Source organism: Stegodyphus dumicola, chromosome 7, assembly GCF_044657685.1.
Source record: "Stegodyphus dumicola isolate Sdum_Otavi_A_Nest chromosome 7, ASM4465768v1".
Lineage (NCBI taxonomy): Eukaryota > Metazoa > Arthropoda > Arachnida > Araneae > Eresidae > Stegodyphus > Stegodyphus dumicola.
In genome coordinates this window covers 20,696,786-20,711,959 of record NC_140774.1, presented here as the reverse complement: position 1 = coordinate 20,711,959, position 15,174 = coordinate 20,696,786, and the positions used below count along the sequence as shown (strand labels likewise).

General features: G+C 29.7%; 1 protein-coding gene across 4 annotated transcripts in view; it reads right to left on the bottom strand.

The window, feature by feature from the left end:
• Nucleotides 1-2,578: 2,578 nt before the first annotated feature.
• The window catches only part of LOC118202694 (uncharacterized), a 190,381-nt gene continuing 177,785 nt past the window's right edge, over nt 2,579-15,174 (bottom strand). For all 4 annotated transcript variants that reach the window (XM_085819948.1, XM_085819949.1, XM_035374876.2 and 1 more), the window contains 2 exons: nt 12,751-12,844; nt 2,579-4,517 (listed from right to left, as the gene is read on the bottom strand). In XM_085819948.1, coding sequence (XP_085676074.1) covers nt 4,458-4,517; nt 12,751-12,844 — 154 coding nt within the window. In that variant the 3' untranslated portion in view covers nt 2,579-4,457. The remainder of the gene's footprint in view (nt 4,518-12,750; nt 12,845-15,174) is intronic.

The window sequence follows — 15,174 nt, the reverse complement described above, 5'->3', positions numbered from 1 at the left end:
TAGAAAATTTAGGTTTTTCGTATTATGTGTGCTTATAAATCTACCCTGTTAAAATTTAAAAACTTCTAATATCCTTAAAACTATTTGCACAATCTTTCTTATACTATATTTTTTATGCAATTAAGTGACTTGAATATTATTAGTATGGAAAGAGATTCCAACATTACCTCAAGTCCTTATCAAAAGTCAACCAGTACTTTAAAGCATTAACTGTAAACATACAATATAAGATCATACAAAAATTAATAATATATTTTGTGCAAAAGAAAATGTTTCCAATATTATATCCACGAATGAATTGAAAATATATATTTTCAATATATATATAAAGTAAAAAAGAAAAATATCTACATCATTAGAAAATACCCTCTTGTTAATAAAGCTTTAAAAACATATATAGTTTAAAGGCAGGTAGTAGGTGACCAACGGCGATTGTCAGCCGCCAGTTTGTGATGTCACGATCTCGTAGTTGGGAGGTAGTTTAAGAAGGTGTTGACAGTTTGAATTTGAAATGAAAATAAAGTGAATTTAAAAAAAAATTAATGACAAATTGAGTTAACATCACATGTTTGTTAAAATTTAAATTTGTATTTAAATTCAATTCATTCTTATGATACATTAATAAATAGTTATTTTCTATTGGCATATTAGTAAATATAAGGGAGCAGGATGGACGTGATATTTGCCATTATTGATTAAAGTGATTCATTTAGTTATTAATCTCATTGGTGAATTGAGGTAAGCAGCAAGAACTCCCAAAATTGATGCCATTCTTAGGAAGCGAGCAGGAAAAGGAGCAATGCAATGAAGAAACACATATTTGATGATAAAGTGGTTGTTAGGATTAAGAACTTTTTCAGAAGATGTAAATAATCGTAATATTTACTAACAGAAAGACTGTGGAATGATCTTGCAGAACTGGAAACCCATTTTTCAACACCGTATATAGCCACAATAAAGCTGTAATCTGAAGAATTAACAGGAGACGAGAATGTTAGAAGATGTAAATAACCCTAATGTTTTACTATCAGAAAGACTGTGGAATGATTTTGCAGAATTAGAAAAACTTCTTTCTATACCGTATATAGCCACTAAAAAGCTACAATCTGAAGAATTAACAAGAGGCAAGACTGGAAGAATGTGATGTTTGTTCTTTCTGAAATGGAGAGTTTATTGCAGAAGGAATCATTTATTTAATAAAGAAAAAGGAAACTAATTTGCTAGACAGTAAGATCGTGCTGGGTTAAATATATGTAAATTCAAAACGCCGAATTTTGTTTGATGACAAATAAATTAAAAAGGCAAATAAAGCCAACTATGAACTTTCATTAAGAATGAAATTATTCTCAGAACAACTGGAGTATTCAAATAAGAACAGTCAAACTGCAGATATTACAACCGAGTCTCTATCATCCTCTTCCACTGATGAATTAGATTTTGAGAAATATTTGGATAATATTGAAAAGGCCAAGGCAAAGCGAATGAAAATAAATAACCCAGAGACTTAAAGACTGAATCAAAATTAGTCTGAAAAAAATACAAACATTTAAGAGTAAAATGTGGAACATGTGCAAATTTTTCAACAAGAGTAATACGTCTGTCAATGTAAAAATGCTTTCATTTAAATAAAATGTATTAAAAGCCAGAGAAATACTTTAAACCGATTTGATGCCTATGCATTTAATTGTAAAACATGGCTAAATCAATTCTATGTGGCCCACAAAGCTATTTCAATAAATTTATTTGTTGCAAAGTAGTCAAGATTTTAGTTACTTGAAGTCAGTTTATATTACTTTCCCTTATAAATAAACATTAATAACAGAAAATCTACAAACAGAACTAATAAATTTACAATCTGATATAAATTTTATTCAAAGATTTTACATTAAGAACAATCACTTTGCTTGGGAACAGGAGAATAGTATATTTTTGCAGTTAAAAATTATTAAGAAAACCTCATTGACTGATGAGCATCTACAGGTTGTGATAAGATAATTTCTAGTACTTTCTCTCCAGGGCTACGAACTTTCATCATACTGAAATAATCAATTATAAGAAATAAAAAGTTTATTATATAGAATAATATTTAGTTTTATTTATGCACTATAGAAAAATTTAATAAATTAGAAAAAGAGACAAGGTTGTTGTTTATTCACAATTTTTCCCTCTGTAAATTTTCTTTAAAATCTAACTCTTTATAATTTACTTATTTTTAGTTTAAATTGAAGTTAATTAAACACATTATTTGAGACATATGCCAGTCTAAAAATTTAATTATCAATATATTTGAATTACAAGGAAATCAAAAAAAATTTTTTGCATGTACCAAACTTCAGATTTCAGACAGAAAATACGTAAAAATTTAAATTTTTTTTCTTTGCAATATTATTGTTTATATATATTTTGATAAATATTTGGTAAGTTATATCAGAAATGTATTTAAAACTTTTTTGTTAGATATTCTGGCCAGTCGACTGTTTTCATATATAGCATTTCGCCTGCATGAATTTCGAGTTTGAGATCTCTGGAGTACAAAATGAAGGTAATCTAATGAATTAAGAAATACATAACACATAAGTGGTCCTTTGAAAAAATTTATTTGAAAAAGCAGTTTGCAGTACAAAATATTAACATATGACACAACATAAACACTTCATATTTTATAACTCAAAAGGTTTCAGCTAAATTAGGTTTTTAAAAATCATGTTCTAGAGAAAATCCCATGTATTATGTTAAATATTTTTGGCTGACTAGAACTTAAATTCTTTTTTAATCAAGATTATTAATGTTCCTTTTCATGGAGTTCCTGTTTGTCTTATTATCAAAAGCAGCACCAAAAACTGATATAAAAGTTGTATAAACACATGGAATCTAAAGTTAAAGAAATTTTACATGAAGGCACTACATATTTGCAAACATCTGACTCAAAATTTCACGTACAAAAACAAAAATTCAAACACAGAAAACAAACACCTTACACATAATTTCAAGTTGATTAAATTTTGATGATAACAACTATTTTTAAAAGTGTAAAATCTCTGTATAAAGATTTGGCATGTTCGTAAAATGTTAAAAAATTGTTCACTTACAAATATGTAGAAAGAACTACAAATTCAGATAAAATTTAGATGAGCAAAGACATGCTATGATTATTTCACAGCTTTTTTAATGTAGCCTTAAAAATTGGAGTAATACTACTCGTATGATATGAAGAGAATATAAAAATGAGAATATTTATTCAAATCCAGAAATTATGCTAAAAGTTTCATTAACATTCTATCAAATTCAAGCAGTTAAAACTGAAATTAAGCAAATATATTTTAAAACTGTAAAAGTGGGCTCAGAAAAATACTTTTAATAAATTAAATGCAATGTATATATTGTACTTTTTCCTCCTTTGTAACAGGTAAACCCTGAAATTTCTTTTGAAAATTCGGAAATTCCAAAGATGTGTCAGTTAAATACTATCAAGAATTCACCAGTTATACACTGTCAAGGATTCAGCAGTTAAATACAATCATGGATTCAGCAGTTAAATACTATCAAGGATTCATTTATTAATGCACATTCAAAGGGGAAAACATCGATATAAAAATATTAACAAAAATCAAAAATACCTTCGATAAATACTTTTTACAGCCTAGTCAGGAAAACATAAATGAATATTTTATGCAGTTTCTCAAAAAAGATTTAAAGCAACCATAAATTTCTCAATTTTCTTATACATTTCTTTCTCTCATAAATCTCAATTTAATACAGAAAAATATGTAACATTACACAGGCAAAGTGAACAAATAATTATTAAACTAAATAACCATTTCAAATATAAGCAAACTTTTAATAGAAACAAAAAGAATATAGCAGGTTGATATTTATTCCAGCTTTATATCCTTTTTGGCTGCCTATCAAAGATACCTTCAAGATAAATGTGTTGCTAACATTTTATTCCTTCTCTTAAACCCATATGTACGATTAGACATTTGTTCATTTAAGTAAGAGCCTTCGATAAATCCAGACATGTAAGGTTGAAGCACTGTATCTTGTTACGATTTTGCTGAGATAAAGTCAATAAACTAGCACATACACATCCTATACTAGACATTGCTACAGTAAAAAAATTTTTTTTGGTTTTTGTTTAAGGAAAAACATTTTATATCCCATTCTTTATCAAAGAAGAAACAACATTCTTTGTGCCACAAACTGCTGTAAGGATGCGATAAAGAGATATGGGGGCGAACTCAAATTTGATATAGTCACAGCTTTATCGCAACCCACTCAATGTTATCAGTCAAAGTTCTATGTTATCTTGATAATGATTTAGATCAGGTATATATCCCCACTTTTTCAAAGCATTCTTAAAATTTTAAGACTTCCAAGCATGGAATAATGAAACTATTTTCATAAAATTTCTTCATAAAGTGGCAGATTCTCCAAATGTACACATATGGCATTCTTGTCTAATCGGCTTGTACCGTGAGCACGTTCACTTGGCCATGATCGTCCAGATTCACAATGGGCTATGAAAAAATTTTAAAATATCAAAATGGATACATTTACTGCAAACACAAAGTAAAAAATTAAAAATATGAATCATTATTAAAAATCTAAACTTTAAAATTGTAAATTTAATACACAGCAAAATCTGTTCAGAGAAATCTGTTGAGCAAAGCCCCAGATATTTTCCTATTTCAATATTTTCTCAAAACATTTCACAATTTCATATTTTCACATTCAAAACATTTGTACTTCTCTCGAGAATTTTGTCCATCAAAAAATTCTTTATTTTTTAAGAAATTCATAATAATTGCAATCCTTAATTTTTTAAATAGAAGCACATAAAGCTCTATATAACATCATAGGTAATCATCTGTATAAATGTTTCTCTACAAAATTCTATAGACATCTGATATATCTTTTATAGAACAGGATTCTACAGAAATGCTGCTTTGCAAAATCACACAAAAATTTTATAAAGCCTTTATAGAATGGTATTGTAAAAAATTTGCAAAGTTTTCAAAACTGTAGCAAAGAAAAGTTTCAGGCACTATGTGGGATACAAAAGAGTAAAAAACATTTTTTATTCCTAAATATTGATTCATTTTTAAATAGAAATTGCCTTTTGCCTTTAGCTTCAAGTCTTTCAGCTTCTACATTTATGTAATCTAGTGCTATTCTCCCTCCCCCCCCTCAAACACACAGTATTGCTTATATAATACAACCAGATCTTATAAAAACAAAAATCAGTTTAAATGATAAAATTAATTAAAAGATCACATTTATGCTGTTAATTATGGAATTCTAATTCTTGAAATGAATACTTCAGGGTTGCCACTCAAACAGGAGAATGAAATTCCCTGACTTTTCCAGGTTTTCCAGGTGTGTTTCAAGAAAATTCCAGTCTATCCACGTAATGTACGTTGGCTGTGCTAAGAGGTAAATTAATTATGGTATTACTTGTATTGTGTAGCAAATTGACTTAATTATTCAATAACTCCCAGAGGACATTTAGTCTTAATTATTCTTGGTATACTTTGCTTAATAATTTTGTTTAGTTTTCCACTTAAGAAACTTAATAAAAGTTAAGATATATATATATTGGATAACAAATGTATGTTTTATTTAATTATTACTCATGATCATCACCAGTTCAACACGAGGCTAATCCGGTCCTTATAAATCACAACGCAATGCTAAATAGTTAGGTTAGATTTTAGGTAAATTTAATTTGCGTGAGGTATGTTCTTAAAAGGCACCTTAACACAAATATAATTATAATAGTTGTTGTTTTCTCCACTGAAGATTGAGATTAGAATCTTCCCAATCTGGAATAAAATAAGGCTTTTTTTTTTTTTTGCAGACATTCTGCAGCTAAACGAAAGAAAGAAATCTATTTTAATAAATTGAGCTATTTTATATTTATTTCGCAGCATACATAAGGAAAAAATATGTGCATTAAATTTCGTGATGGTATGTCATCATACTGCTATAATTAATTTCAGGATTATGCCAGAGAAAATTTCCTGAAATTTGGAAATATTATTTACTAATAATAAATTTAGAGGGAAGAAGCAACATTAAATTATATGAATAACAAAAATAATTACTTAAAAATTGAATTAGAATAATCAACGATATTTTAGCGAATATAGTTATATTACGTGGCTAGCCTAGATGACCGATACTATTTTTGGTACTATTCGGTTTCGAGGGCCGTAAAAAATCGCCAAACTATTGTTGATGCCAATGCTGCCAAAAATAATTGCGGCAACCCTAATAACTGCGGCAGGATAGGAAGTATAATAGTAAAAAACTATCTAAGATTGATGTTTTAATTTAGATGAAAGGATAATTTCATATAATAGATTTTTATTATTATAATGTATATGAAAAAGGCTAAACATGACTGAATGGAAGCATAAGAGTAAATAACTATTTCAGATCATTATTATTATTTATATAAAAATTGTTAAACATAACTGAATGGATGCTTACATCGCTATTTCGCTACCGAAAGCATAATTTAACCATTAATCGCTAAAGCATAATTTCATCTCGTTGGTTGTTCAAACGTAATTTTCTATAACGAATGATGCCTTTTCTTTGAAAATATTCTCGGTAAAGTGCAGAATCGCTCACTTAATTTGTTTGCCGTTTTTTACAAGGGTAAAAACAATTGGATTTTTGTCAAATTTCTTTTACTTTTTAAGTGAAAATAGGTCGATGTGCATATAAATAAAGTCAAGGGTGTGAGCAGTGCCATTTTTGTGCAATTCTAGGATTTTTTTTAAAGTGAAAATAAGTCGATGTGCACATGGAGTACCGAGTATGTGCAATTCTTAAAAACGCATCAAGCAGTGGGTGATTCTACACTTTTCCCAAAATTCTATTGCAGACTTTTCGTCATGGGCAATTCCCAAATTGTTAAATTCATAGGATAATAAAAAAGGATTTAAAAATTAACTAGTATTTCAATGGCGTCTTAAGAAATATAGAACTATATAAACTTACGCAATCTGAAATCAACGCGTACGCTAGATTTGGCGCGCTGTTTAAATGGGCGCGTTTGCTAGATTTGGCGCTTTGGCGCGTACATTTTCGCTGCAACTTTTTTACGGCCCTCAAAACGGAATAGTACCCTATTTTTTTATTTTACTGCAAAATGGCAAGGTATTTATTAAAAAAAAAAAAAAAAAAAAAAGATTTAAAAAGATTTTGCGGTAAAATTCTAGTATACGGTAAGGCTTCGGCACGATTTTGAAAATTGTCGCCAAGACCAAAATGACCCGTTTACTGCGCATCAAGATGTCGCCAAATCCCATTATTATTCTAACCAAAGAACGTCTATGTAAAGAAGAAAAGGTTCCATACAAGTAAAATGCTATTACGCCGCTAGAATGCGGAGGAAAAATTTGCCAAAGGATTTGGCGACGGAACCTGGCGGCCAGAATTTCCCTCTCCGCGATGTGTACAGGAAATTGAGAAACACGTGTTAAGAAGAAACGCTCTTTGACAAAAAGAAAATTACGAAAATCCGTTTTTAAATTATTGCGAAAAATCCAAGAAGAAACGTTCAAAGGACGTTTCTTCTTGGATTTTTCGCAATAATTTTCGTAGTTTTTTTTTTTCCCCTGAAAATAACTAATCCATAAATTAATTTACTTGCGCCAAAAAATATTTTCTTTTCCTTTAGAATTTAACCATTTGCGCTAAGACTAAACTTCACGGTTGCGGTGCCGTGCGCTACAATATAACAAGCCGTAAAGTGTCTCATTTACGCCGCTCCGCATCTGCGAGTGCAATCCAGAGCTGTAACTCGAGAAATAAACAATCTCGTTGTTAGGCGACGTGTGCACCACGTTATTTTCATTTTTGCGATAAATGGTTATCGACGTGTTCACGTCGCTCGCGGTTTGAGACAAAAGCATCTTGACGTGCGTGGCAAGTGGCGCAAGTGGTTAAAGAAATTTTAAACGATATTCATTTTATGAACTCTTGATAACGTGACCTTCGAACTTCGACACCGGTTTCGAGCTTTGGCGACAGATATATCAGACATACACAGCTGTTTTCCCTCTATGATGGAACGGAGCCACAGCCACGTCTGTTGCAGAGAGGTTTTCCTTCTTTACAATACATATGCTTTGATTCTAACCTCCATGGTACCGTATACTAGGATTAAACCCATTTTGTTTTATACGAGAACAGGTACTTTCTTTAGTTCATGCACTGCACATGCGATTCTCGAAAATATTGGAAACTAAAAGTTGCGGAAAAGTTGCTTTGCCTTTCTAAAAGACAATCAAATTGGAACTGCGAAAATTGGCTCTATGCCAGCTACCCGAATGACACTCACGTGATACATAATTCGCCAAAAAAGTTACCTCTTCCGACGTCGGCGCAAAAATCGCTTTTTTTGGCGGGATCGTTGTATGAACTTCCCTGACTTTTCCAGATTTTGACAAAAATACTTAAATTCCCTGACTTTTCCCTGAATATTTTGGTCAATTTTCGAATTCCCTGACTTTTCCCGGTTCTCCCGGTTTTCCAGGTAGCGTGGCAACCCTGATACTTGTAATCATTGCATATGTACCTGATAAAAGAAATGATTTCTTAATTTCAGTTAAACAACTATAATTTAAAATGTATTTATTTATATTTAAATATTCTGGAAATCAAAACAACTAACAGAATTCTTTAGAAAATACTTAATTTTATGTCAACTGTAACATTTTCAATAGAATTCTTAGTTGCTTCAATATGCATTATGAGATTCTACATAAGGGAGCTTTGCAAACTACAGATTTTACAGATTTATATTTCTACAAAATTTCTATACACAACTCGAGAGAAGATATATTTAAAATTCTGTAGAAGTTATCTGATGTAGTTTATAAAAATTTCTTTTTTACTTTTGGTTCCTTGGAAAACTTGGAAAGTTATGTTGTATATAGTTCTCATAAGTACTTTTTTTTTTAAAAAAATCTTTCAGAATTAAAATCTTTTAAAATCCGATCAAACTTTATGTAACATTTATTCTAAAGATTTCTTATTTACATTTTGGTTTTGTTTTCATAACTTGCTGATGATCATGATGTTTAGTTTTCTGGGTTTTCCTGTATGGACTAGCATTTTAAAATCATTTCATAATGAAGACACATAAGAATAATTAACAAAAAAGACAAGACACACAGAAATAATTATTATGAAACAGCCAATAAGACACACAGAAATCATCATTATGAAATATTATTCCAATGAGAGGAACAATGGAAATGAGGTGAATACATAATCAATACCAGAAGAAAAAGAATGGGAGAAACAATCTTTTTTCCCCTTTAAATTTTCTAAAGCTGAAAGAAAATCGATTCAAATCAGCTAATATTAACATTTAACAGGTTTTCAAGACTTTGGCTTTAGTTTGAGCTGAAATTTTGAATTGGTATTTATAGTATTTCAAAGAAGGTTAAATATACACTGGGAAAATTTTGACATATATTGTTAAACCATATGGTTAGTGACTGATTACTTTTAATAAAAATTCACTTTTATTAAAATACTTAAACATTTATCAGTGTATAATACTGAAAAAATTATTAACTACTCTCGTACTAAGTCTCTCAAATCATTAAATAGTCCCAAGCATTAATTAAGACAATAACACGCCGAATAAATACTAATTCAGAAGTCAAACAACAAAAATCAGCATTATATTTTCAAAATTTTCGCAGGACTAGTTTCGATGGTTTTTACCGAACCACCATGCAAATGAGCAAGATAGGAAATAATGACTAGATAAGATAAAGTCTGGACAGGAATAAGCAAGTGGTGCCATCTGTTGATGAAACCAGAACTAAAACATAATGATAACAACAGATGGTGGCACTTGCTTATTCCTGTCCAGGCTTTCTTATCTTATCTAGTCATTATTTCCTATCTTGCTCATTTGCGGTTTTGCAGCTGAGGATGGTGGTTCGGTAAAAACCATCGAAACTAGTCCTGTGAAAATTTCAAAAATATAACGCTGATTTTTGTTATTTGACTTCTGAATTAGTCCCAAGCATTAATTAACCTCTGCAATTAGAATCTTTCATATAAGAATAACTACAAAATATATATATAAAATTAATGCACACAACATTTAAAGAGTCTCAATGTGAATGTTAATAAGTTTATAAACAATGATGAGATCAGAAAGCTTCTAAAGCAATAAATAAAACGTAGAAAACATGGAAAAATCGAATTTGTAGCCAAAAATATGTGTACTGAGCATTAGCATATTTTAATCTCAATTTTAAGCATTCCTCACTGCTTCTCTTAAAATAAACATTAACTTAAAATAATCCTTTTTGGTTCAACATTCCATATTAGTTTGGAGGAGACTCACTTATGTATATACTCAAATTTCTATAACTGTTCCTGTTAATCGATTTTTAACTACAACATTTTGTTGCTTCCAAAAATACCTAAAATTTCAATTTAAGTTATTTTGAAAGTACTCAATTTTAAGACTTTAAGTGCTTAGCAACCATCACAAATACATCAAAGTTTGGGGGGTTCAAAAATATGCAGGAATGTTTTGCTCATAAAAGAAAGGAAACATGGCTTTACTACCAATTGAAAAGCAAATATACAATTTCTATATGCCTGAAATGTACAAGGCAAGCACAATGTTCCTCTCAATTTATTTTTACTTTAATATAAAGTCAACTTAAGGAAACTGTTACATATATTGTTGAATTTGCGCTCAAAATGTGTACAGCAAGTGTCACTTAATGTGATCATACTTGTCTGCAGCTATTTTAAAAACAGTAAACAATGAGAAAAAACATCCTTCAAAACAGCAGTGGAATTTAACTCATTTAATATAACTAGAAAGAAATACTTAGCATATTAATTATAAAAAAAAAGTAGACGGTCTGCAAATTTTTCTAGTGTTATTATTACTAGTAGACTGAAGCAAGCATTACTTCAAATGAGAAAATGGAAAAGCTTGTTTATGAGCTGTTCATAATTTCTCAGTGCAAAAATTCAATTATAAATGCTTCATAATGTTTCTGGAAATCTGTACTCCTAACCATAATAGTTGGAGGACATCCCTCATAGGAAGAGAACTTATGAATGTAAAATTCAAAATTAGCCTTCCTCTGCCCCCCCCCCCACTGGGAAAAAAAACTAAGTTGGGCATTCATGTTTTCAGGTATTCCTCCCCCCCCTCTCCTGAAGAAAAAGGACCTGTAACAGGTTTCCTCAAAATCAACAGAGTCATTGAAAATTTACAAACTATGGTTTTTTAGCCTAATTTTAAACAATTAACTAAAATCAAAACCCATATTTGAAAACAATCTCTTACTTGGAGACGTATCTCGGTAAATTGGGAACTGATTTTACTTCAGTTTAAAAAAAATTACTCAGCAAATCCTATTTTTATTAATACACTTTCACCTTCAATATTTTAGTTTTATTCTTAAAATGAATGTACCAAAGCATGAAATAAATTTCAGCTAAGTAATATTCTCAGACTCAGTGCCAATAGAATTTTTAAACTGCACAATTATAACATTAATAAGCAGCAACATTAATAAAATATTTTGAATATACTAACAGAACTGTTGATCACAATAAGCAATGAATTTTCCATGCTTTGGTATACAAAAAGTGGGGCTTTTGGTAATCAATAATAATAATATCCAAATGATAACATGAAGCCATGCCTAGGAATGAGAACTTAATCTGTAGAAATGTAAACTTAATCTTTTTCTGAAACATTTCTCCATGAACAGAAGATTCCTTCTCTCAAATAGTAATTTTTTATTTTGTAAATACGATGTGAGGAAAACTGCATTTATGGCTGATATGTATATGCTGACTATTTTTTAGAATTTTAATTTCAATTTCAAACATACCGACCAATTACAGCACAAATGGATGCCTTAAGGAAAGACAGAATACCTTATATTTGTCACTTTGGGTTAAAGTAGAATCATACTGTAAAAAGCTAATGAATGTAACAAAATACCACATTTTACGGGCTATAACGCACATCTATAATTTCAAGCTACTTTTTTTATTCTTAGGCATATTCACCGTATAAAATGAACTCTGTCCTTCATGAGGAAACCTAAAAGATACATGTGCAATGCTCTTATATTTTTAAGTCACTTATTTGAAGATTTGTCCTAGCCTTTTGAACAATAGTAAACCACATTGTCAAGCGATAAGGGGAACAATATGTGTGTGGCATGTGCTTGAGGAATATAATATTCCAGCAAAGAGGGTAGATTGTATTAGCACTAAATATGGCTCCCATGAAAGAAACAGTGCTGCTTTCAAATGTAAAGTCATTCATTTTGCAAAAGAAAATGGATATCATGGTGCAGGAGGATGTTTGTTTGGATGTTGTTCAATTATTTATGGATCGAAATAACAATTATGGTGAAGATTAAACAAAATTCAATAATACACTTGAAGATATAACGGAAGATAAACATGGATGAACTCTTCATGTTCTCTGATAATAAAAAGGTTTAATAAATTAAATTAATATTAAACATACAGAAATACAGATTCTTCAGTTTTTAGCAGTTTACAATTTTGACACAAGTTTTTCCCTATTTAGGTCATCTCTCTAGAGAAATTAATAAATTAGACAACTTCATTTTCTACATATCTCACAAGAAGCAAAACTTTAGAATAAAAATAAAAGTTAATTTATGACAGCAATTATTTTACATAAAAAAACACTTCAAATACCTGACTCTCATCAACAGTCCAGTTGCCATCCACAAGATATTTTAAATGGTGTACACCTTTTGAAAGCTTTAATTTAGTAGAAAATACACCATCCCTGGAAAAAAGAGAACATTTTATAATCAGATTAACTATGCATCGTGTGGGATTAAGTTTTGCACGAGATAACTAGTAAAATAATCGGTGCTTTTGTAAAGAAAAACTTAGATTTCAACACTAACTTAGCTTTCAAGAATTGGCAACAGCTTGTTATATTTTCTTCCTTTTTTTCAATCCTGGAGTTTTGCTGCAATGTATTATGCAAGGCATTTCCAAAATTCTAGCAAATGAGCTCTAATTTAACTCTTATAAAACATTAATGCCAGAGACCAGTATTGATAAGTTTGTGCAGTTACCCTGTACAATATTATTTAATCTGATCCAGTTGTTTGATATAGGAGCATTTTTTGTTGCATGTGTACGGGCTTATATTGGATTGAATGCACAAAGAACCTATGATAGTTTGATAACATTTATTTTACCAAAAGTAACACTTTATGGTTCTCACAAAAATACTCATACACTTCTTTTCAGTATCAGTAGTTACACTCGAAACCATTAAGAACGTTAAACACAACGCATCTAAATGGCAAAGCTCTCACAGATGTCTCAGAATTCCAGATTAAGCTCTAGCTTTCCGGTCTTCCACAGTTTTCCCCCAGCCAATGAGAAATCTTTAATATCTTCCAATTCTTGAATTACTGGAATGCATATGAGGTCTGGATACATTTACAACTTCATATAGGATCAATTACAGTTATTCAACACAATATCGTAACAATTATACAAAGGCCAACCCAAAATGTCACCAAGTCTGGTGATACAAATTAGTCCCCTAAATCCATTGCCAGCTTGGCAAATATCTCACCAATTTAGTGAGAGAGCCATTCACTCCAGGTTAAAGACTCGGGTGCTACTTTGGTAGACAGTTGCACTGATTTTACCGATATTTTTTTGGTGAGGAATAAGACTTATGGTAAACCCATTGCTGGACAAGTTATTTATGGTAACCGATACTTTGTCATTTTATTTTTTAAATAATGTGTTTTATTATGCATAAATTAGAAGTTTTAAATATTATTTATGGCTTCTAAATATTAAAAATCAATTTAATTTTGCATTTTTATTTGAAATAAAAATTTTGTTTATGATACTTTATATAATTTTATGTTGTGGATGATCTAATTAATGATGCCACCTTACTTAAAAAGTGGTTACTTGGTTGGTTTAATTAATATCTATATATTTTATCTAATGTTTTAAACATTATTTATGGCTGTTAAATATTAAAATACAATTTAATTTTGCATTTTTAAATGATTTTATTATGAATGATTATTTAAACAATTTTAATTCTATACGTGATGTAATCAGCTCCCTGATTGGTTACTGAATATTTGTGCATTACCGCGCCATTTAAAAATTTTATTATTCATCTCTTCGAATTCCTCAGATTTCAGATGGAATGGATATGTCTGTTTTGAAGACAAATGCTGTTATTGATTTCTGTTAAGATTTATTTATAAATTCTTACAAGCGTCAGAAGAAATTTATGTTAAATTTTTGGAGGAAACCTTGCTAATTGCTTCTTCAATGAAGTGCGAGAAATGTGGATCACAGATAAAGATCGTTAGATTTTGGGGGGGGGGGGGTACTTATCAATATAAGACAGGAAAAATACTTTAAAAAAATGTAGGTACATAATTTTCTTTTACTTTATAATTGTATACTTCAATTTTTATTAAAAAATGAATACAATGTTTTCAAAAATTCCTGAGATATTTATTGCCACATATGTTTTAATATTAAATAATTAAATCCTATAACACTTATTTTAAAGTATTTGAATTTAAGTAATATCTTAATTCTTTTAAACGTCGGTATGATGTTTTTAATTTGATATTCAATTTAAGTAATATTTTAAACCAATTAAATGTTGGCGCAATGTTTTTATAGCGGTGTTTTATTCTATTATATGAAAGTAATAATTTAACCTTACTATAGCATTTTATACTCTTAGTAAATGTATTTATTTACATTTGCCAGCTATCTTAAAAAACAATGTTTTCAACAAAAAATTAATCCATTATTTGTAACGATATTTATTATTTTTAAGTTTCGAATACTTATGCGTAAAATACATAAAAACAGCATTTTTCAAAATGGCTCACGACTAAAAACTGTGCCAACAATTGCACCAATGTAAATTGCCAAAAATCTGTGCAACTGTCTACCAAAGTAGCATCAAGACTTGTCCCTGTATTCTTATTTTTATGGCAGAGCATCATCTTCTCTTTTAATATTTTATATTACGTTATGAAAAAGATACTACAATTTAAAATATAATTTCACTAGAACTATTTATATATGTAAAAATTCAAAACACTG